The 24,647-nt window shown below is 40.4% G+C and overlaps 2 protein-coding genes across 3 annotated transcripts; both read left to right on the forward strand.

The window, feature by feature from the left end:
• The first annotated feature begins 867 nt into the window (after positions 1–867).
• Positions 868–15,173, forward strand: gpbp1l1 (GC-rich promoter binding protein 1-like 1). Of its 2 annotated transcripts, none has more exons than XM_058402636.1 (12): positions 868–1,066; positions 3,328–4,443; positions 7,072–7,185; positions 8,170–8,299; positions 8,407–8,723; positions 8,815–8,890; positions 9,016–9,212; positions 9,862–10,041; positions 10,132–10,287; positions 11,572–11,690; positions 13,143–13,242; positions 13,323–15,173. In XM_058402636.1, exons 3-12 carry the CDS (start codon positions 7,126–7,128, stop codon positions 13,476–13,478), a joined length of 1,491 nt encoding a protein of 496 aa, XP_058258619.1. In that variant the 5' UTR covers positions 868–1,066; positions 3,328–4,443; positions 7,072–7,125; the 3' UTR covers positions 13,479–15,173. The 2 variants fall into 2 exon arrangements, with proteins under 2 accessions (XP_058258619.1, XP_058258620.1); XM_058402637.1 differs by having other exon boundaries at positions 871–1,066; positions 9,862–10,002.
• Positions 15,174–15,297: 124 nt separating this feature from the next.
• Positions 15,298–24,576, forward strand: ccdc17 (coiled-coil domain containing 17). Its single transcript, XM_058402632.1, has 14 exons — positions 15,298–15,868; positions 18,729–18,833; positions 18,945–18,998; positions 19,127–19,241; positions 20,371–20,509; positions 20,615–20,722; positions 20,947–21,083; positions 21,173–21,295; positions 21,509–21,633; positions 21,822–21,898; positions 22,208–22,423; positions 23,264–23,471; positions 23,632–23,760; positions 23,861–24,576. Exons 1-14 carry the CDS (start codon positions 15,656–15,658, stop codon positions 23,999–24,001), a joined length of 1,890 nt encoding a protein of 629 aa, XP_058258615.1. The 5' UTR covers positions 15,298–15,655; the 3' UTR covers positions 24,002–24,576.
• The last annotated feature ends 71 nt before the right edge of the window (positions 24,577–24,647 follow it).

Genomic DNA, 24,647 nt, shown 5'->3' on the forward strand with positions numbered 1-24,647 from the left:
CCTTTCTGTTATCAGTGATGATGATGATAACGATGATGATGATGGTGTTTACATAACTCTTTCTGTTTTCAGTGATGATTGTGATGATGATGATAATGATGATGATAACGATGATGATGATGGTGTTTACATAACCCTTTCTGTTATCAGTGATGATGATGATAACGATGATGATGATGGTGTTTACATAACCCTTTCTGTTTTCAGTGATGATTGTGATGATGATGATGATGATGGTGTTTACATAACCCTTTCTGTTTTCAGTGATGATTGTGATGATGATGATGATGATGATGGTGTTTACATAACCCTTTCTGTTATCAGTGATGATGATGATAACGATGATGATGATGGTGTTTACATAACTCTTTCTGTTTTCAGTGATGATGATGATGATAACGATGATGATGATTGTGTTTACATAACTCTTTCTGTTTTCAGTGATGATGATGATGATAACGATGATGATGATTGTGTTTACATAACTCTTTCTGTTTTCAGTGATGATTGTGATGATGATGATGATGATAACGATGATGATGGTGTTTACATAACTCTTTCTGTTATCAGTGATGATGATGATAACGATGATGATGGTGTTTACATAACTCTTTCTGTTTTCAGTGATGATGATGATAACGATGATGATGATTGTGTTTACATAACTCTGTTTTCAGTGATGATTGTGATTATTATTATGATGATGAAGAATATGATTGTATTTACATAACTCTTTCTGTGTGCAGCGCTGCTGCTGCTGATATGTGTATGTGTATGTGTGTGTGCGCGCGCGTCTGTCTGTCTGACTGTCTGTCTGGATGTCTCTGTCTGTGCGCGCGCTCTGTGCAGCGGAATGTTGTGACGCGGCCGCCGCTCTGTGATCGATTAGCAGGTCTGTTGGAGAAGTAGACAGGAACAGGACAGACGGAGCGGAGTGTGGCTTAAAAACACAAACAGAAAAGAACAAACGCGAACACGAAGAGCGGATAAAACTCATCGGCTGGCTCGGAGAACAAGTACATCTGCATCTCTGTTTAACTTATTCGACTAGACAACGGATCTGAAGGTAGCGTGTGCTGGGAGATGATATCTGTGTCGTCCCGAGTCGAGGCTGCGCTGCTGCTATAGGGAGCCATTTTGCAACAGTTTTATTTTTGACCAAATTGCTAACTCGCTAGCATGCTCGCTGTGCTAGCGCCGAGGCTAGAAAACGCTCACATTAGCATTAGCACGGGTAGTTCGGGACAGTGCATGGCACTGCAACACCACTGATGTGGTTTTTCATATCCCGTGTAACTTTAAATTGCACAAATATTCGCCGTATTTTTAATTTTACAGGAGTGGCGCGTGGTTTATTACAGCTAGCATTAGCATGCTAGAAAGTACACAACTGAATGGCCTACACTCCGAGCATTAACGTCAGCGGTGACTAAATGTTAGCTAGAAGGCTAATTCAACAAATAATTTATCAGTAATATATATATATATATATATATATATATATATATATATATATATATTTATATTTATAAAATGAGAGAAAGCATTGTTTGTTGCTCCTCAGCCGTCAGTTAAGACTCAAGGTTAGCAAATTTGGGTCTTGCTAGCAATGCAGAGCATTCAAGTTGCCTGCTAGAGATGCTAAGCTAACTCTCCTCTAGTCTGGTGTACTTTTTCAATACATTACACGGAAATGTTTATATAAATCACACGCCAAAACAGGAACGGTGCACTTCAACGCCGTGCGCGTTGAGCTGCCGAAAAGCGCGGAGGCATTTGTGCGCGAGACTCGGACGTAAAGTTTAAGCCGTAGACTGAAGATGAGATGTTTTTAGATGTTTATTCAGTACTCAGTAAAGCCACTGCTGTCACGTTCAGCTCAATAACTCACCCCTGTCTTATTTCATACGTGTTTACGTGTCTTATAAGCGGGGGGGAAAAAATAAAACTTGCTATCATTTGTTTTTCTGCTATGCTATAAAACCATAGCCTCAGGTGTTGAGTACCTGGAGCTGCCATGTTGCTGTGCTGTGATCAGTACAGATGTGCTGATAACAAATTTTTCTAGTTTCATGTTGCTCTAAAGATGACATTGTCTTATTTTATTTCAAGACAATACCAGGATCATCCCTTACTGATGTATCCAGTATTGACATCCTGTCAGTAACCTGGACTCAGGAAGTGTCCTTGGTACGAAAGATGTCTTGTGTTTTGTCACAAAATTTGTGTCGCATCGGTCGAGATCACAATATTACGTCTGAGGATTGACATGGAAAATGTACCAAATCCTATATCCAATACTAATCTTGCCCTGATACAGATCTTCAGTAACAAGTCATCAGTGTAAGGCTGCACAATTATTCGATCTTATAATCGTGATGCCACGATTTCATTCAAAGCATCATCCCAAGCTGCGATGACAGAAAAAAACCTATTACATTATTCTGTGTGCTTAAGAGGTGTTTATTCGCCCCTGACAACGTAACATGCAATAAAGACTTTAAATAGTCTGTATGCCTGTCGTTATCCATGACCTGATTATCCACTTATCTCGTCATGTTAATTTCGTGAACATGTGCGCTGAGAAAGAAACGTCGACGATTTTGCAAAAGTGTTGCTGAGAAGCATCAAGAATTAGAAGCGAAAAGAAATGCGGAATTATTTCAGGATTCACTAACGATGATGTCGGGTGGCATGTTATAGTGTGTCCAGCAGCTGTTTCTCAACCATCAAGCAACACCACGAATTTATTAAATCATTTAAACTTCAACCACAGGGTGCATTACGATGAGTGGAGTAAAAAAAGCAACAAGCCATGTGAGAACTGTAGCACAGACTCCCATCGCGACACTGTTGTTTTGTGCTTCTCCGTATCCGGCAGGTTCTCTGAGACAAATGGAGATAACTGAAGCGATTGCACATTTCATTGCAAAAGACATGGAGCTGATTAATATAGTTTCCAGCGCAGGGTTTTAAAAACACAAAACACACTGGATAAGAGATACATCATCCCCTCTCTCAATTACTTAGGCTAGATTTATAAATGAATTAAATTTTTAGTATAACATTATTTATACCATGCATTTTATTTATTTATTTATTTATTTATTTATTTATTTATTGAAACCAAAAGCAATGTATAGTTTTTTTTTTATTTTTATGTAAAGTATGGCATGCACTAAGCTATTAAAAACACCATTTCATGTAAAATGTAATAATCACACTTACAATTAATCCACAATTCTGATTTTTGCATCGGGATAATATAGGGATTTGATTGGATATTTCCGTGCATGTTTTCTGATCCAAGCACGTTTCTTGTTTCAGAGTGGATCTGCAGAGTGGAGAAGTGAAGTGAAGCAGGAAGGAGGCTACTGGATATTTTCTGAACAACACACACACAAGCTACAATTAAACCTTTGCACCCTTTTTTGTCCTTTTACTACGTTTGGATTTTCATAGTCACGTGGCCCGTGATTCGCCGATGTCCAGTGCACTGTGTTTGTTCACACCACATCTGTTGAAAAGCTGCAGTCTCCGGTGTGGTCTGTTCAACGGTGCTCTGAATTGATGAACTGGAAAATTGACCGATTTGTGAAGGATCAGATCATACTTCGTTTCAAGTACTCTGGCTCTCTAACGTGATACCGGTACAGGAGTGACGACGCTTAGAAAAAGATGATGCCAGTTTTTTCTTTCACTCTCTTTTCATCTGATATGGCCCAAAGTTCGAGCTGCTGAAAACTAAAGCGATGCCCATGACGCCGTAGCACCAGGCACCCACAGCTTTTGTGATGTGACGCATCGGCCCCCTTTGTTTTTGCCTTCATCTCGCACCCTCGCTGTTTTAATGAGGTGAACATATTTGGCTCGTGATTTTTCTTCGACGACGCGTTGTGTGGTGTGTCGCCCCACGCTCTTTCTTCTTTTCCTGTGTGTGCATCCTCAGCTTACCATGAGTCTGTGAAAGGAGTTTCTGAGCTTCAAAGCAAGCACGACGTGCTGCTTTTCACAGCCTTCCAGATACAAAGACTGGTCCAAAACTCCTGGGATTTTTCTTCCACGTCACTTTCACTTTATTTTGTCACTCTGAATGCACTCTGTGATGAGATGAATTGAAGGTGTCCCGGAGAGCCACTCGGGCATCACAGCTTGCTTTCTACGTCTTCTACTTCCACCACCGTCGATCAAAAGCGCTCCTTCTCGACCACTAACCACTACAAGCTTCCATTTTAACATTACGCGGGACATCCGTACACCAAAACAAGGTCACCTCACTCACTGCACCATCCTGGAGGCTGGAATTTGTTTGTGGCTGGCGTCTATTGTCCTGTGGCTGCAGTTCGGTTGCACACCTGAAGCTGTGTGAGTGGACTGGTGTGAGCGAGTGCAGGGAGAACGCCAAACACAGGGCCGCTGGACTACAGAGCTCACAACTCTGGGGTAAGGGACCGCACTCTCTATATAACACTAACTGCTTAGCTTGAGTGCTTTTTGTCTTGTATTTTTAAATCATTTAGAGCTTTGTGATGTTATCTAAAGTGCTAACCCTGATTATTTACTTTACTATAGTTATTTTGTTATATCGCAGCGCTGTAGAACTCTTGATTCTGATTGGTCAGAAGGTCTTGATCAATTTTGTGCAGTAGCTCTGACAGATGTGTCAGATGCAAGGCTTTTTATTTATTTATTTATTTATTTATTTATTTATTAAAAAACATTCTCCAAGCCTAACAAAACTTTTGCTAAGGATTCATTTAACATGTATGAAAGCAGTCTCCAGTGTCATTGTAGTCTTCAGGATTAGAAATGTTGCACTTTGATGATTCTCCTGGTTTGTTTTAGGAACGTTTATAAACTCTTTGTAAGTGGTACCAGGAGCTAGCTTGTGCTGTGGGTTACATAAGTTCATATAGTGTATCGTTGACAATTTGCTGTGGTGTAAGAGGAATAAAACATGCTGTCAGAAATGAATCAACTTCTGTGTAGTAACACACACTGCTTTAATTAATGTTAAATACACACACACACCCCAAGTGTTACCCAACTAGTCATCTTTAGCTAAGGAGCTAAGGTACCCAAGTGTTACCCAATTAGTCATCTTTAGCTAAGGTACCCAAGTGTTACCCAACTAGTCATCTTTAGCTAAGGTACCCAAGTGTTACCCAATTAGTCATCTTTAGCTAAGGTACCCAAGTGTTACCCAATTAGTCATCTTTACCTAAGGTACCCAAGTGTTACCCAACTTGTCATCTTTAGCTAAGGTACCCAGGTGTTACCCAACTAGTCATCTTTAGCTAAGGTACCCAAGTGTTACCCAATTAGTCATCTTTACCTAAGGTACCCAAGTGTTACCCAACTTGTCATCTTTAGCTAAGGTACCCAGGTGTTACCCAACTAGTCATCTTTAGCTAAGGTACCCAGGTGTTACCCAACTAGTCATCTTTAGCTAAGGTACCCAGGTGTTACCCAACTAGTCATCTTTAGCTAAGGTACCCAGGTGTTACCCAACTAGTCATCTTTAGCTAAGTTACCCAACTAGTCATCTTTAGCTAAGTTACCCAGGTTTACCCCAACTAGTCATCTTTAGCTAAGTTACCCAGGTTTACCCCAACTAGTCATCTTTAGCTAAGGTACCCAGGTGTTACCCAACTAGTCATCTTTAGCTAAGGTACCCAGGTGTTACCCAACTAGTCATCTTTAGCTAAGGTACCCAGGTGTTACCCAACTAGTCATCTTTAGCTAAGTTACCCAGGTGTTACCCAACTAGTCATCTTTAGCTAAGGTACCCAAGTGTTACCCAACTAGTCATCTTTAGCTAAGTTACCCAACTAGTCATCTTTAGCTAAGTTACCCAACTAGTCATCTTTAGCTAAGTTACCCAACTAGTCATCTTTAGCTAAGTTACCCAGGTTTACCCCAACTAGTCATCTTTAGCTAAGTTACCCAGGTTTACCCCAACTAGTCATCTTTAGCTAAGTTACCCAGGTTTACCCCAACTAGTCATCTTTAGCTAAGGTACCCAGGTGTTACCCAACTAGTCATCTTTAGCTAAGGTACCCAGGTGTTACCCAACTAGTCATCTTTAGCTAAGGTACCCAGGTGTTACCCAACTAGTCATCTTTAGCTAAGTTACCCAGGTGTAACCCAGTTAGTTATTTTTAGCTAAGTTACCCAGGTGTAACCAGCTAGTTATTTTTAGCTAAGTTCCCCAAGTGTTACCCAACTAGTCATCTTTAGCTAAGTTACCCAAGTGTTACCCAACTAGTCATCTTTAGCCAAGTTACCCAAGTGTTACCCAACTAGTCATCTTTAGCCAAGTTACCCAACTAGTCATCTTTAGCCAAGTTACCCAACTAGTCATCTTTAGCCAAGTTACCCAGGTTTACCCCAGCTAGTTATCTTATGCTAAGTTACCCAGGTGTAACCCAGCTAGTTATCTTATGCTAAGTTACCCAGGTGTAACCCAACTAGTTACCTTTAGCTAAGCTTACAAATTGAAGTTGATTATGCTATATTTGTTGAAAAGCCTAATTTGCTCACCATTTCATCTGCAGATCGCAGGTTAAAAAAACTCTGACTATGCCACACACATCTGTAGCTGGAAATCCAAGAGAGCAAAATTGTGAACACGCCCTCTCAGTGTGTTAGGTCGACCCCGCGACGCCTCGAGAGCAGAAATTCAGAAAAGATGTGGATGGCTGGCTTCATTCACATGTGTCAGAGGACTTGTGAAAGCTTTAACCCTCACACACTGGTAGTTGTTTGGTTGATCTGACTGGTGGGTGGAAATCGGTCAAGACTAAAGAGAGGAGAAAATCTGGGGGAAAATAGTTGAAACTGTGCTGAAAATCCTGAAATTAAAATCAGCGCATGTGTGTATACTGATCACATGCAGCTTTTTAAGATGCTTTCTAAGTTCAGTGTTTATTAATAAATGTCAACAGATTCTGTTTTCTTTTCTTATACTCACTTCCACTTTATAACTTTGCATATGCTTGCTATCTTGTTGTTGTTGTTGTTGTTGTTGAGTTTGATTTTGTACACGGTGGGTTTTTGTTGTCATGACAGTTCAGGCCATGAGGTTTCATGCCTCGATCCACTGACGGGAGACACTGGACCTAAATGGCGCAGCATGACTTTGTTCCTGCCTGGCTTAACTTCTCCACGCCTCAGCCTGCCAAGGTGAGGTGCAGACTGTACTTTTATGCAAATTTATTGTGGGGGTGTCTTTAAACTAAAGATACATGGAAATGCAAGAGTAAGTAGGTATGCAAATTAACACCGAAAACAAGGTGATGTGGATCCAGGCAGAAAGTAATCCATAATTTTTTAGCACTATAATATTCAGTGTCTTGTTTTATATATCTAGGAAATGATTAAAGTGCCTAGTGGCTAGTTAATCTTTTATAAACTATCCTGTAATCGTGACACACACAAGCACAAGTGGAGTCTCCGCTTGATGTCAAATGTGAAACCTTAAAATATACCACAGCTATTTTCTTTATTGATAACATGAGCAGAATTTTATTAGTTATATGACATTGGTTGCCCAAAAGATTATTTGTGTAGCATGGAGCCAATGTACACCAACAAGGCATAACATTATGACTACCTGCCTGATATTGCTTTTGCTGCCAAAACAGCCCTGACCCATCATGCACTGTGTATTCTGACACCTTTCTATCAGAACCAGCATTAACTTCTTCAGCAATTTGAGCAACAGTAGCTCGTCTGTTGGATCGGATCACACGGACCAGCCTTCACTCCCCACGTGCATCAATGAGCCTTGGCCGCCCATGACCCTGTCGCCGGTTCACCACTGTTCCTTCTTTGGTCCACTTTTGATAGATACTGACCACTGCAGACCGGGAACACCCCACAAGAGCTGCAGTTTTGAAGATGCTCTGATCCAGTCGTCTAGCCATCACAATTTGGCCCTTCATCAAACTCGCTCAAATCCTTACACTTGTCCATTGTTCCTGCTTCTAACACATCAACTTTGAGGACAAAATGTTCACTTGCTGCCTAATATATCCCACCCACTAACAGGTGCCATGATGAGGAGATAATCCATGTTCATCAGTGCGCATAATGTTATGGCTGATCGGTGTATATGCGAATCATGAGTGTGTGTTAATGATGTGTGCTCTTTGGTGTTTGTTGCAGTCCCCTGCAGCCCCTCTTGAGAAACATGGTGAGCACTGTGCTCGTGGAGACGGCCGGCCGGGAGTGAGCCGCCGTAGACACAACTCCTCTGACGGCTTTTTCAACAACGATCTGCTCCGCGCACCGTCGGGTAAAACAAGCACGCGCTCCTAACGCACTTCCAGCCAGAAGAATCGTGTACACTAGCTTCTGATCACTCTGGCTAACAGTTAGCTGTATGTTCTGTGTCTGTCTCAGGTGATGGGTGGCTCCAGCCGTCTCTGCTGAGGCATGACTCTGTGGACTCTGGTGTCGCTAAGGGCAATCAGGGAGGATTGGGAAGCGGACATGGCTGGAAGGAGACCCCCAGCTGGCATGGGGCCCCGCGTGGTCAAGAGGGTCCTCACCATCACCATGGGCGCCATGCCAAACGCGGCGGAGGAGACCGGGACAGGCAGGCCGGCCATCGGCAACGGAACGGCAACTTCCATCCACGCAAAGGCGCTCCCTTCCAGGACCGTTACTCTGACGAGGAACGCAATGATGACAAGCTTAAGTTTGTTGAAGAGGATTTTGTGAGTGGCATGAGAGTTTAGTTTCTCCAAGTTTCTTGCTTGTTGAACATTGTTTATGATCATTTACGAATTCTCTCTGTTCACAACGCAGCCCTCCCTGAATCCAGAGACGACTGGGAAGCCAGTGAGTCAGGCTCGTGCTGTGGGAACTCCAGCAGGCGTGTGGGGTAAGGAAACGTGTTTTGGTGGAGTTATTGTTGTTGTGTTAAAGATTTTTGTGATGTAGCGCAAACACAAAACACATATTTGACTGCTTTATATGTAAGCTGTACTTGTTCTTCCTGTTTTTCAGAGAATCCTCCCAGCGCTAAGCAGACTATGTCTAAGATGCTGGTCATTAAGAAAGTGTCTAAGGAGGACCCCAGTGCTCCATTCTCTGCTGGTTTTGCCAGTGCCAGCCCTCTGCCTGCCAACGGCTCCAAAGTCCCCATCACTGGGCCCAGTGTCTACAAGAATCTGGTTCCCAAGCCCGCTACTGCCCCAACTAAGGTACTTTGCCCTTAATATAACAGAATTTGCTCATAAGCTGAAGGAAGCTATGATGTCTCAGGGTGATTTTCCTAGTGCAGTTACAAACAGCGTTATTAGTAGGTCTCAGGGATAGGTGAAAGGTCAGGTTTTGCTGTTGGAGCTTAAAACCTTTTTTATATTAATCAGAATTTTGATTAAGAGTTGTCCAGACAGGAAAAGTTGGACTTGGTTTCAGAGTGAAGTGCAGCTGTATGACACAGTTGCGCTGCATTACAGCAGAGACTGAGCTCCGCAAGTTATATCTCCAACATAATAAGCTTGACAGGTGTTTTGGTATGAAAGTTAAAGCTTTGGATGCTGATCTGTTTGAGTGTAGAGCACAGATGAAAAGGTGAGCAAGCATCTGTCTATTTAATGCAGGTCTGAAAGAAAGGACTCACTCTAAGCAGGTAGTCAAGCAGTAGAAACCATTAACCAAGGTGAAAATAGGTTAATGTTAATAAAAACTAGTTAAATCTTGAATGTCGTGGAATTTCAGGTAGATTTTGAGTTGCAAAACATCTGCCTTTGGTTAACATCTGCCCAAATCACTGATTGTATATGGAACATTTGTATTCGTATGAAAGTTGGCCAAATGCTCTAGTTCCTTCTCTTCTGTTGTTTCCAGACTGGCCCTTGGAAACCCAATGGAAGGGAAACTAAAGTGGGTTTGCATTTCTCTGGTCGGGATTCAGCCTTCACCAGCCCTGTGTCTGTGACCAAACCTCTGACCCCGGTCAACGGCCCACCCCATGGCACTCCAAAAGAGGTGAGGAGAGATGTGCAGTGTGGACAGGACAGTCACAGAGTAAATAGCACAGCACTTTCATACCACCTGTCAACATAAAGCACGTCATAGTTACTTTTTTCATGTCTCTGTTTGTTCTGTCTCTCACAGCCACCATCCAGCACTACTCCTCCAATAGACATCACTCCTCCTCGGCTGAAGCTGATGCGGCGTGGCACAGACCGTAAGAGCGAGTTCCTGCGTGGACTGAAGGACGAGAGGAATGGAGAGGTGAGCAGCTGCCACAGCCCTGGAGCTCCAACAGAGGTGAGGATGTCAACAACGCATGATGGGCTGCTGTTGCACAGTTTGGGATGTATTTTTGTTTTTGTTTTTTTGTTTTTTTACAATCCCTCTATGGAGATTTTACAGATTCTTTAATTTCATAGGTCATAAAGATTTTTCTGTCATTATTGTTGTTGTTTTTTTTGCATCCTGAGAAAAGAATGAAATTAACTAGATAAAACATGCTTACTGAGATTGCTTAGTTTTATTGGTTTAATTACTAACCACAACGAATTTTTAATTTACAACAAAACATTTTAACCTTGGATACACACATCCAACATGTTGATGTTTTAGCCCTTTTGTAGGGTTTGCAGAGGCGGGTTCTGAATTAAAAATAGTGGAGATCATTGTTAAACACTATAAAGCTATTTAATCATGTATATATCTAATTACTTAAGAGTTGAAATGACTGGTCACTTCAAGTGAATGAATGTAATATAATGACCGATCAGGCATAACATTATGACCAATATATTGTGTTGGTCCCTATTTTGCTGATAAAACAGCCCTGACCCATCATGCACTGTGTATTCTGACACCTTTCTATCAGAACCAGCATTAAGTTCTTCAGCAATTTGAGCAACAGTAGCTCGTCTGTTGGATCGGATCACACGGGCCAGCCTTCGCTCCTCACGTGCATCAATGAGCTTTGGCCGCCCATGACCCTGTCACCGGTTCACCACTGTTCCTTCCTTGGACCACTTGTGATAGATACTGACCACTGCAGACCGGGAACACCCCACAAGAGCTGCAGTTTTGGAGATGCTCTGATCCAGTGGTCTAGCCATCACAATTTGGTCCTTGTCAAACTCGCTCAAATCCTTACTCTTGTCCATTTTTCCTGCTTCTAACACATCAACTTTGAGGACAAAATGTTCACTTGCTGCCTAATATATCCCACCCACTAACAGGAGCCATGATGAGATCATCAGTGTTATTCACTTCACCTGTCACTGCTCATAATGTTATGCCTGATCAGTATTATCAACTTAAATCTACATTTTGAAACCGTGTTCCTGGTTTGGGTTCTGGAGCTAAAAATCTCTAATGGTACACATCTGCCATATTTAAGCAGCGATATTATGTTCATAAACACTGTTTGATGCAGCCAAAAGTGGGGCTTTGGATTTATTTAAAAGCTGAAAAATGTCATCATATTCTCATATTGAACTTCTGGCAGATTTGTGGTTATTTATTATGAGTGAAGAGTGAGGAAGTTAGTCTGATAACTTATTTAATATTGTATCTGTTTGGGTGTTTCAGGGAGAGAGCAGTACTCCTGAGCCTAAAGAGTACGGGGAAAACCATGAGAACGGCATGTCTCACTCTCTTAGTGACTCTGACACTGAGCACCTGTCCAGCTCCTTGGAGGCCGAACACCGGTCAGTATACGCATTCATTCATTACTTTAATTGCAGTGCCTACATGTACACTATTGCCACAAGTTTTTAGACGTCTGCCTTTACATGCACATGAATGTAATATGGAGTTGACCCGCCTTTTAGAAATTGTCCAGAATGTCTTGGTATGCTGAAGCATTAAGAGTTCCTAACTAAGGGGCCAAGCCCAACTCCTGAATAAACACCACATGAATTCAATGATTTGGAGGGGTGTCCCAATACTTTTGGCAATATAGTGTAGATATCCGTTGATGTTGAATTGTATGAAAGTGTGCTTTTTTTTTGGCAATACTTTGATCAGCAGTATATTTTAATTGCATGTTAGTAGTTGCTTTTTTACAAATGTATAAAATACCATCCATTTTAAAATAATTACCCTTCTTGCCCCCATGTGGTTAGGTGCCAATCAAACATGTGGTTTAAAATAGCAGGAGATTTTTAAATTGCAGAATAATTATGTGCTGTTTGTTCACTGCCACTCAGTGGAAAGTACTGATTTGTTTGTAATTGAATTGCTTGACTTGGATTTATTTTATTGTAATTTTATGGTGGTATGTGTTGAATAGGGTAAATATTCAGCATATAAGGTTTTTCACCAGAACTAGTATTATAAAATTATCATAATGAAGGAGAGTTACACCATCATGATTTTTGTTATCCAGAATTAATGATAGACATTGCATAAAAAGCCCAATTCAGCTTATTTGCAACATAAAATAAAAGCGGTATATAGTATTATATGCTATAATTACCTCTTATACCACAGCGCTCTAGCGTCTCAGTGGCTTTCATAGTTTATATAGCTGGTTGTTTAATTGTTATCGCTTCTGTGGTAACAATTTACAGAGACACGTGTTGTAGATGCTTATCCAAGACTGATAACTGAATTAGAAATATGATTTTATTGAAAAAAGAAAGCAATCAAATAATTGTTGATTCAGTTATTCAGTAAAATAAAATGTTTGCATTAGCATATGGCTGTGGTGAAAGAGGAGTAAAGTTCTTTTGCTGCTTCATGGTAGTAAACGTCATCCCAGTACATTGTTGATTATTTTCCTATAATCTCATATTCCTTACGTAATAGCAGCAATCTGAACGGAGTCCAAATTGAACTTGAGGGTTAATCTGCGTTAGAAGATGCAAAAATGTTGTCAGACACTAGAGTAATGTTTACTGTCAGTGGTGGCTCAAGTGGTTAAGGCTCTGGGTTGTTGCTCGGAGGATCAGGGTTCAAGCCCCAGCACCACCGAGCTCCATCCACTGTTGGGCAATTGAGCAAAGCCTTTAACCCTCCCTGCTCCAGGGGCGCTGTATCATAGCTGCCCCTGCGCTCTGACCCCAACTTCCTCAGCTGGGATATGTGAAGAAAAAAAGGCTTCATGCCCTCGAATCTTCTTCTTAACATCTAGATCATCATATTTCTCTGCTCTGTAGGCTGCTTAAAGCAATGGGCTGGCAGGAGTATCCCGAGAATGATGACTTCCAGCCCCTCACAGAGGACGAACTCAAAGAGTTCCAGGCTAAGACTGAGCAGGTATGCTTCACTCTGAACATTTGTTTCATACAGATATAGTTTATTTTATTAACTCATAACACTGAACATCCTGTGTTCAGATGAAGAAGAACGGGCTGGGGCGTAACGGTGTGCTCCCGAAGCCACGTGCCGTGACGCTGCTGGCCTGGAGGAACTCCACCAACGCCGGCCTGGATGAAGGCTCTGAGTCTGAGACCAGCAGTAGCAGCCAGACTTCGGACGACGAGGACACCTAACGTGGCTTTAAATCTCCCCCCTGTCCTCTTCCTCCATCACTCTTTGCTCACTTTCTCTCTGTCTCTCTTACATCATACCTTACATTTCAAATGAAAAGAAGAAAATGAGTGAATATATTGTTTCCATGGACAAGAGCCATCATATCCCAGTGAGAGAGAGAGAACACTGAAATGACATGTCATGGGCAGTTTGTTTTTCTTTCTTTCTTTCCTGTTCTCATGTTTTTTTCCCCCCCTTTTTCTCCCCAGACTAGAAATGTCTGTCTAAAGCCACACACACACACACACACACACACACAAACAACCCCACCACCACACACACACACACACACACACACACAACCCCCACCAGATATTTTTTTTTTGTTGTTTTTGCTTGGGAAAAAAAAAGACTAACTCATAATAACACCAATTATAACCGTGACTTAACGTGGAATATGACTTCATCTGAATGTTATATAAAATGGCTTTGACACCTTTCTCAAATATATATATATATTTTTTTTCCTTTTTGCGAAAACAATTCGTAGCATTAGTGTAAAGATGAAACAATCATTGTGAGCCACTAACAGCGGCATTGCTCCCAGTCCCTCATAGAAATGAACACAAGCCAGCGAGAAAGCACTAAAACAAACGCCCAACAAACAACTTTGTTTTATTTTTTCCTTTTTTCGGGTAGTACAGTTTGGCAGCTAAGATTCTAGCCTTTCTCTTTCGTTTGACTCAGACTGTACTGGTTCCAATGTTTCGAACTAAATTTCAGCGAGCTTGTGAACGCACGGGTCTAAGTGACACGTTGGATCGTATATGTAGCTTACGTGAGAGTTTATTACCTGACATTTGAGTTTGGAGAGTTCATAATGAAAAGGCAGTAATAGAGGAAAGCTTCACTGGCCAATGGGTTTTGGATCTTTGGATAATCTCAGCATCATAAACAAACAGTTGTTTTATTTCATTTGATGGACAAAGCGAATCAGATTTGCTTGCAGATTTTCAAATGGTTCTTCTTCTTCTTCTTCTTCTTCTTCTAAATCCCAAAGAATTATTATGCTTAATATTTCTTCTGAAGCCAGAATGTTCAGTTAAAGCATCAGCCCTTGATGGTTCATCAGATGCAGAAAAAACAGTACTAAAAAATAAAAAAAAAAAATGAATACAGACTTTTAGAGGAAAATGCAGCCTTGTCAAGCACCTTTGAATCCACTGGCAAGAAAAGACAATGTAGTGAATATTTCTAATTGGCTTGTTAGAAAAGAGCATTTAGTCTGTAGAGCGTTTCTCTTGGCTCTGACCAGTCCTGTTCTGTTCACAAATAATGCGTTTACGACAACTCCTAGATGCTCTTCTGTCCATGCAGCTGATAGAACGGTAGATGCCCATCTGCAAAAGTTCTGTATTTCATGAGGGACTGCTGGTGGAAATTATGCATCTCCATTTATTTTATTATTATTTTTTTTTGTACCTTGTTTTTGCTGATAGGGTATAAAAAGGCTTTATTACAGATTTAAGTTTCTTTTTTTTTATGTTGGTACAGCTGTAAAAAAATCCCACAAATAGTTTGGTTTTTTTTTTTTTTTCTTTTTTTTTTCTTCTTCTTCTTTTGTTTGCATTATGTTGTTCCTGCAGCCTTGATATTCAGGGTGGATTGTAAAAAAAAAAAAAAAAAAAAAAAAAAAAAAAAATTAAGAATAAAAATTGTGAGTTTTGGAAGATGATGATTATTTTGTTAACGTTATTTGCAGATAATAATAATAGTAATAATAATAATAAGGTGTCTCATATGGGTTTATCTGTATAAGGCAAAGCAAAAAAGAAACCTCTGCAGCTTGGAGGAGGGGGGGGGGATGATGAAGAAGAAATTGTAATAAATATTTTGCACCAATTTGCCAAATATGTCTACCATTTGGTTTTCTGCCCAAGTTGTTTGCATATTGAATTGGAACAAATGTTAATCATAGAATAAAAATCTGCCTCCGAGTGGACCAGAGAGGAACAAGTGGTATTGAGAGCAGAATATGATGCGGCCGAGCTCGTGTGTATGAAACGTGTGCTGTAGCGACTTCTTTATCAGAGTCCTTTGTTAAGTTGAACTGACATGGTGACCGTAACCAACAAACAAATCCTTAGCAGCTGAGAGAACTGAAATCGACCGGTTAAATAACGTCCTACTTTCGGAGATGGAGCGCTCCAGAGGGTTCAGCTGTCGTGATTGTAACATGCTGTTTCGCTCCTTTGGCCTTTTGGACAAACACAAGTCCAGGTTCTGTATAGGAAGCGCAATAGGAGATCCGACAGTGTTGAGGAGAGGACGAGTGGAAATCGGTGAGCCTGAAAAGGTGGATTTGAGGGCATTACAGCCCAGAATGACAAAGACTCCTGATCTGATTCATGTAAGTAGAACCGAGGAGATTTCAGTGAAAATGGCCTTGTTTATGGTTACTACAGGCTTTAATCAGAACATCAATATATTAGTACTGATGGTTTATTTAGAAACATGTGTATATATATTTTAATAATATGGATGGTACAAATGTATCATTTCACTCTTTCTCCTATAGACTGGGTGAGACACGAAAACCATAAGGGAGAGAAAATGTCCAAAATATGCTAAAAAATAACTTGTGTACATTTTTTAAATCTGAATTGATAATATGAATATTTACATTTCTGGCATTCGGCAGATGCTTTCATCCAGAGGGAAGTACAAAAGTGCTTTGAGGTCTCTATTAATGAATACATTAACACTGATTCAATAGGTCACAAACGTAGGACACCATCAGCCTCAATGCTGTGTTTTTTTTTTTTTTTTGTTGTTGTTTACATAAACAGGGAAAATAAGAGGTAGTTTAAGTGTTTCAGGAAGAGGTAGGTCTTCACCGGTCAGTGACTCGACTGTTCGGACATCTAGGGGAAGTTCATACTACCACCTCGGTGCCAGAACAGAGAAGAGTCTAGATGTATACCTACCTCTTACCCTGAGAGATGGTGGGATTAGTCAAGCAGTGCTAGCAGATCATAAATATTTTTCAGTCTGGTGAGCAAAACTATCCTCTTAAAGGGAATTTCTCTTTTCAGTGAGTCACATTTGGCTCAGCTCGTCAACCAGGAGTCGACTCTTTCAGCTCCCAAACATCCATCCATCCATCCATCCATCGCCACTTTATTCCTAATTAGGGTCACGGGGGTCTGCTGGAGCCTATCCCAGCGCACATTGGGTGAAAGGCAGGGGTACACCCTGGACAGAGCTCCCAAACACCACCTTTCTATTCTTCTAAACCATAATTTGTGATATTTTCATCAGTCATTCTCATTCTTTGCCTAAACTACATTTAATTAAATATTACTTGACCCTATAAGTATCAAAACACCTTGCCTTTAAATGCAGGTTTCTCATGATGTTATTGTGTCTGTGTTCTTCATTAAGAAGATCCATCTTCCAGAAGCAGCAGTGCAGCTTTATACCCACAGCTGTGAGGTGTAACACGTCTCTCTCTGCTCACAGTAAACAAACAGCAGCTCAGATGCTGATTCATTTTCACTGCAGGTTATATCACACCTGAAAGAGCGACTCCAAAACAACACGTCACTGCGAGGCCCATAAAATTGTTGACACTTTCACAAAAATAAGTGCCTATGGCCTGTAAGCAGTTATTTTGCAGCAGCAGTAACCAGTTATTCCCTCACTCACTCTCACCGAGCCTGTTTTTGTGACTCGTTAATGACAACTATTACAGCTTATTGTGTTACTCAGAGAAACCTGAGAGACACTGGAGACTCCTCACAGGAAACTTGACCAAATATGCTAACATCTGTATAGGTTAAATATGCTGTTATGTATGTTTCTGCTCATCTATATATAAATGTATATAGCCTTGTTGAATTCTCTATTCCAAAGAAGACAGGAGGTGTTGATTAGTTTTCTGTAACAGCAGCTCTGGGAGTGTTTCCAGCTCAGGTTTAGATTAATGTGCTGGTTCTGATAAAATCATCTTTTCTATAGTAATAACTACTTCGTTAAGATTTGTATGGGGAATACACCAAAGCTTAATAATACACAATTCATTTGTTTTTATTTAACAATGAAAATGTGTAATTGTTTATGTGGCCAGGCTTTCGGTGAGGAGTTTAATAATAAATAATTCAAATTAAAAAAATATAAATATGTAACAAAAAATAAGTGTAAAGTAAAAACTATAAATAAAAATAAATAAATAAATACATACATAAATGCATGCATGCTGGTGGAATTACTGCTGCTATACCATAACTGATCACAGGAGCAGGAAGTCATTTTAAGAGACACCATTTAATGCAACTATAGATTACAAGTACATTTACTCATGGGGGGGGTGGTTTTGGGGGACTACTGATGGGAAGATCAAGAGCCTGGATCCCAGGTCTACCAATCTGCCACTGCTAGGCCCTTCAGCAAGGCCCTCAACCCTCAATATCTTCCTTGTTGTTCTTTTTGCTGCTCCCTATTTCTTCCTTGTATAAAAAGTTATGTATATAAAGTGTACACCGATCAGGCATAACATTATGAGCAGTGACAGGTGAAGTGAATAAGACTGATGATCTCCTCATCATGGCACCTGTTACTGGGTGGGATATATTAGGCAGCAAGTGAACATTTTGTCCTCAAAGTTGATGTGTTAGAAGCAGAAAAAATAGGCAAGTGTAATGATTTGAGCAAGTCTGACAAGGGCCAAATTGTGATGGCTAGACGACTGGATCAGAGCATCTCCAAACTGCAGCTCTTGTGGGGTGTTCCCGGTCTGCAGTGGTCAGTATCTATCAAAAATGGAAGGAAGGAATAGTGGTGATCCTGCGACAGGGTCATGGGCGGCCAAGGCTCATTGATGCACGTGGGGAGAGAAGGCTGGACCGTGTGATCCGATCCAACAGACGAGCTACTGTTGCTCAAATTGCTGAAGAACTTAATGCTGGTTCTGATAGAAAGGTGTCAGAATACACAGTGCATGAAGGTCAGGGCTGTTTTGGCAACAAAACAGAGACCAACACAATATTCAGTCATAATGTTATGCCTGACCTGTGTAAGTCGCTCTGGTCTGCCATAAATGTAAATTGTAATAAAAATTATAGTGTATAATTGTTCCCAATTTGTTGCGTTATAAAAGGAGTAAACCATATTGAACAGGGCATACTGTAAATTTCCTAGCTCATTATGTTGTGTTTTATTCCATCATATTGACCATGAATGATTTCTTGAGCATATGCATGTGTGAACAGCTGAGAGAGCAGAGAGATAAACTGCTAAGGCAGACTGACAGATGCGAGACCCACAGAGAACCCAGCGTGGCTGACAGTCTGGCCTTTAACAAGCTCACTCATGAGGTGTGTGATCATCTTCCTGGATTTCAGTATGAATATTTTTGATTTCCAATTTATCAGTAAGAATATAATTGTCTACAGAGACAAGTAGGTTTCATAAATCCTACATTTCAGTTTCATAAGCTGAGGAGGTCAGTGGAAGAGTCTCTTCCCCGAAGACACACAGAGGTCAGTTTCTAATAGTGTTACACTCAAGATGGAATGGAAAAACCATTAGTTAGATTGCTTGGATTATATTTATACATTTAAAAGCGTATTTTCTTTTCTGAAATAAAAGGTTAAATGGGTTTTTAAAGGGATTGTATCCAGGCTGGGCTGATGGAGAGAGGCTACAGGACATATGTAGACACCATGAACAGAAGCTGGCTGAAATCCAGGCACATACCACTGAGCTGGAGCAACAGAGAAGGGGTGAGCCTGTGTTACTCCTTATTCATATTACAGCAACCAGGTTTGAAAATGGATTCAAGTTTAAAATCAGAAGATCAGAGAAACTGTGATCTGATGTGGACCATGAACATCCAACCAAATAGGACAAGAGAGGCGTCTCTACCAAACCTCTCTGCCAGACAGACAGACAACAAACACCACAATGACAGCAGCTGGAAAGTTATTAAAATTTACTGTCCATTTTATAAGGAGCACCTGCTCGTTTATGCAGCTATCCAATCAGCCAATCATGTGGCAGCAGCATAATGCAGAAAATTATGCAGATACAGGTCAGCTAATGTTCACATCAATCATCAGATTGGGGAAAAAGTGTGACTTTAACCGTGGCATGGATGAGTAACTGCTGATCTCATCAAACTGAAGAGTTTATACAGAATGGCTGAAGCACCTTGTTAATGACCAAAGGACTTGCTGAGACCAAAGGAGACTGACCAGACTGGTCTGAGCTGTCTGTTGTCTATGATAACGAAAATAAGCACTCTGATTGCTGCCACATGATTGGCTAATTGGATAACAGCATAAATGAGCAGGTGTACAGTTGTTCCTAATAACACACAGACAGGATCATAATACAGTGAATAAATAAATGATTTATATGTAATAATGAATGTAATATGAAACAAGCTGCACTGATAACAAGACAAATCCTAGGTTTTAACATTACATTAAGCACTTGTTCTAATTCGTCATTTTTATAGTAACAGCTTACATAAAATGCTCATCATAAAATGTCAAAAATGTCTTTAAATACTGATACGGTCAGGTTTTTTTGCCAGGAGATGTTTATTATTTAGTATTTATGGAAGGAGTCTCCAGTGTCAGTACTTATACTCATATTCTTGATAACACAATACGCTACAAGAGCAATACTGAACTGTTCAGTTGTATAAATATAAATGAAATAAGTGTAAGCTACTTTGGTAAATAAGATAAAATGTAAATGAAAACGTTAAAAGGTCTTCCTTTAATAAATAAATCATTGCTGTGGTATAAAAGTAATAAAACACTTACAGGAAAGTAAGCAACTTGCCATTTAATCCACTAAATGTGTAGACATTGTGTGTGTGTGTGTGTGTGTGTGTGTGTCCAGAGATTGAACGGCAGATGGCCCTGGTTGGGCATGATGGAACGGCTCATCTGAGAGAGATGCTGCATGAGCTGAAAGAACAGGAAGAGAGAAACGAGGAGGTTCTGTACCGTCTCAGCACTCAGATCAATGCACTACAGGGGTGAGAGAGAGAGAGAGAGAGAGAGAGAGATGAGCTCAGCTGCTTTTTTACATTAACAATTTCATTTACATTTGTTCATCACCATTGAATTATTATTTATTAAAGGGTGAAAGATATTAATGTTACACCAGACCACCCAGAGGACAAGAGGACACAACACATAACATTTGACCTCATCTCTTCTGTGGATGGCCCGCTCTCCAGCCAGATAAGGTTCGGCTTTGCCTCATACTGTAATAACATGACTATAAACCATCTGAATTAGTTTGATTTATTTCTACAGGAAACTTTCCACTCAAGTGTTTTTTTTTGTCCTCAGTGAGATTTGCTCTGTTTAAATGAAAGAAAAGAAAGAAAGGAATAGTGCTCTTGCTCTGTTCAAAATTTAGTTGGATCTGCTTCCCATCTCCTCAGAGGAGCATGCTTCTTGTTAACAGATCTTTACATCTAGCGTACATACAATCTGGCGGTTCTGATCCAGAGGTTCTCTCTCACCTGCATGACCTTCAGGCTGAGGCCCACACCTTGGAGCAGAGCCGACCTGCGGCTGAGCACCGGACCAGGAAGAAAAGACGTGAGTAAAACACAGCATTTGTACAGCTTCGCTACCTCACATTATGTCCAAGCATTAGGACGACCGTCATTCCTCATTTCTGTCTTCAGGAATGAAGTCCTCTCATCCAGCTCTGGACTCGACTGTTATGGCAGTGGAGCAAGAGAACCAGCTGCTGGAGGAGCAGATCCTCAAACTCCAGATAGACAGAGAGAGACACAGAGGAAGAGCTGGTAATCCCTCAACTGTATTTAGTATCATTTCTGTTGCCATAATATCTTAATATCAGAATATCTTCCTCTAGTTCAGTATTTTTTGCTATTTTAGTACATATAGTAAGTAATCACAGTCTAAAATTATCCACCTAACAAGCTAATCGAGTATTATTGACCATGTTTAACCATCTATTGGCTGTGTCTGTCTTCTTTATTGACTTTCTGCTGTAGCTGGTTCAGAGCTCAGTCTGATCCAGAGGCACCACATCCATCAGCTGTCCAGCCTGCAGACGGAGATCTCCAACCTGAAGAGAGTGGAGAAAAGCAGAGAGAGAAAGACTCATCCTCCTGCTCCAGTTGGTTTAATTTGTATTTAATGTGTATTTTAGATCTGTACAATAAAGTTTTACGAAATAAACAAGGTCTTATGGAGCTGCATATGTTATTACTGTGTTATCTCTACAGACACTAGGCAACATTATATTAAAATTTTTATATCATTATTTAAACTAATTAAATAAGTCACAATTATTGAATGTTTCAGAAGTACAGTCCACAACAGCCCTCGCTAATGGACAGACATGGTTTTGACTCTCTTGGACCTGCTCCTTATGATCCTGTGTGAGTCCAGTTCCTTCATTCTACCTCTTAATGAAGGTTATGTAAGGAAATAAAATGCTTGGGGTATGCAGTTATAAGAAAGTAATTTACAATGGGGTGGTATGAAAGGCAGAGGGTTATTATTGTAATGTACGGCCAAAGGTATGTGGACACCTGCCCATGACATTACAGATTAACTGTTATAATATAAGCTCCACTCTTTTAGGAAGGCTTTCCACTAGATTATAGCTATTATAGTATAACAATAGCAATTAACAAAAGAAATGACAGTCATCAGAATATAAAATTAATGAACATATGTGTATACAGGTCTGGATTTGTGATCTTCTACGACATGGTCCTTGGTGTGGATGCCATGTTTGGGACAATTCATCTGGTAGCCAGGCTGTTCTCTGGGGGGCAAGAAATTGGGCAGCCCACCCCCGTGCCACCTGTCCACTGCCAGCCTGCTGGGGCTTTAGGCTATCCACCGAGAAGGCATGCTGGAAACTATGCCTTACTAGCTGTTCAGCAGCCTGTGCAAAGGTAACCAGGCTTAATCCTGATTTATTTACACACTGTCTGTAATAAACAGTCTACATGACCTGATTTTGTTCTGATCTAATATTCACCCATCTGAACACTGGAGCTTTCATAAAAAGTGTAAGAGGATTTGAAAAGCTCTTCCTTTTGGATTCACACACTCACATTATAGACTTCTAATAGTGTCAGGTTTAGTCATGTCAATATAATGACATTTAAAATGTCTGTACAAAACAGATGTCCATCTACACATGAATTTTCTTTTTTAACGTTTCTTCAACACACTGACACAAATATATCCGAAGAGTATATCCCAATTCATATATATATATATATATATATATATATATATATATATATATATATATATATATATATATATATATATATATATATATATATATATATGGCATGGACTCCACTAGATCCCTGAAGGAGTGCTGTGGTATCTGGCACCAAGATGTTAGCATGATATGTTCTGTAAGGACACTTGCATGATTTAAATGATACTTTTGATAGATACTGACCACTACAGACCGGGAACACCCCACAAGAGCTGCAGTATTGGAGATGCTCTGATCCAGTGGTCTAGCCATCACAATTTGGCCCTTATCAAACTCGCTCAAATCCTTACACTTGCCCATTTTTCCTGCTTCTAACACATCAACATTGAGGACAAAATGTTCACTTGCTGCCTGATATATCCCACCCACTAACAGGTGCCATGATGAGGAAAGTCTTATTCACTTCTCCTGTCACTGCTCATAATGTTATGGCTGATCAGTGTATGTATAGAGATAGACTACTGAAAAACCTTTCCAAAAACTGAAAATCTCCTCACAGGGTGCAGCCATCTCCGTCACTGTATTTGGTGGTGGATGTTCAGGTTGTTGGCGGTTTTGGATTGTGTGATCAGGAGATGAGAGGCTGGTCCAAACTCCAGCTCTTTGACGATCACAATCAGGTTCAGAGTGGATTCTGGAAACTTCCTTTCCGCTCTCTGCCTGTGAGGCCGTGCCTCAATCTGGGCCAACTCAACTCTGTACCTCAGGTAATGTCCTCAAACGCCTTTCCAATTTTAGCACAGTACTATTCTCTACTTCTCTAATAAGACATAGATATGTTTGTAGAACAACAACACTAATGCAAAACATGTTGTCTTATTTATTTTTAACTGGAATGTTGTTGCTCTGGTTTCTCTCCATTGTCAGCTGGGTAACATGGAGATTTGCCTTCGCATAGTTAATGCTCGTGATGGAGATGTACAGTCACTTGCTACGATCGATCCTAACAATAGCAGGCTATACAAATACCCATCAGTGGTATTTAACCCATCAATGGTATACACAGCTTCTTTCATTTTAATCAATGCTTTCTTAATAATCGTAAATTTGTTTTAAATGTCACTTTAAATACAACCTCGTTGTTTGATCATTGCAGGTCGTCTCACACTCAGACACTGAACAGGAAGGACAAACACCCCAGCCGAAAACAAAACAACTTTCATCCAATCCTTTTCTTTCATCATTGCCCCAAACTGATCATGTGGACCCTCCTCCAAAAGACAGGGGTCAGAGGTGAGAATAAAGATCTCATGAAACCACAAACCAATCGGATCTGGGCTGCTGTGAATATGCTGACCAATTCATTTCCATGATTTGTTCTGGGTCTCACCCATCAATGCTGATTTGTAAAATATAATTCCATTGACATATTTACACCACAATGCTGTTGAATGCTTGATTCCGATTCGTCAGATGCTGTTGATTAGTTTTCTGTAACAGCAGCTCGGCAATTCACATGGTTTATATTCATGTGCTCGTTCTAAGATGTTCCTAGACGCCATCTACAGGCCCTTGACACTTTTTTGTAAGGACATGTTTATTTAACATTTTTTGGAATGAGTCTCCAGTGCCAGTGCTTTACGATCATTAAAGTTTCCACAATGAGAAAGTCCACCCAAAAGAAGACTTTCTGGTTTCTCAGTAAAATGGCAAGCTATATTTTCTGTCTTAACTTCAAGACAGTAAAACAAGAGGGGCTGATGAGGGTACAAACATTTTATAGCTGTTATAACACAGACATAGCTATTATGACAGAGCCATACAACATTAATTGTGCGATCTTCTTTATTAAATCATTAAAAAATGTTAATGTTTGTCTATAAAATGTGTGTTGTTACCTACTTTGATCATCTTCCTGTACCAGCAAAATCCCAACTGTTATA

Source organism: Hemibagrus wyckioides, linkage group LG11 (assembly GCF_019097595.1).
Source record: "Hemibagrus wyckioides isolate EC202008001 linkage group LG11, SWU_Hwy_1.0, whole genome shotgun sequence".
Lineage (NCBI taxonomy): Eukaryota > Metazoa > Chordata > Actinopteri > Siluriformes > Bagridae > Hemibagrus > Hemibagrus wyckioides.

Excerpts from the sequence above, each read along its gene's own strand:
- gpbp1l1 (XM_058402636.1), top strand. The coding sequence starts at position 7,126 with ATGGCGCAGCATGACTTTGTTCCTGCCTGGCTTAACTTCTCCACGCCT. Across the intron at positions 10,042-10,131 it reads GTGGACAGGACAGTCACAGA|CCACCATCCAGCACTACTCC; the intron begins GTAAATAGCACA and ends TGTCTCTCACAG. Across the intron at positions 10,288-11,571 it reads GCCCTGGAGCTCCAACAGAG|GGAGAGAGCAGTACTCCTGA; the intron begins GTGAGGATGTCA and ends TGGGTGTTTCAG.
- ccdc17 (XM_058402632.1), top strand. The coding sequence starts at position 15,656 with ATGGAGCGCTCCAGAGGGTTCAGCTGTCGTGATTGTAACATGCTGTTT. Across the intron at positions 19,242-20,370 it reads GCTGGAGCAACAGAGAAGGG|AGATTGAACGGCAGATGGCC; the intron begins GTGAGCCTGTGT and ends GTGTGTGTCCAG. Across the intron at positions 21,634-21,821 it reads AGACTCATCCTCCTGCTCCA|AAGTACAGTCCACAACAGCC; the intron begins GTTGGTTTAATT and ends TGAATGTTTCAG.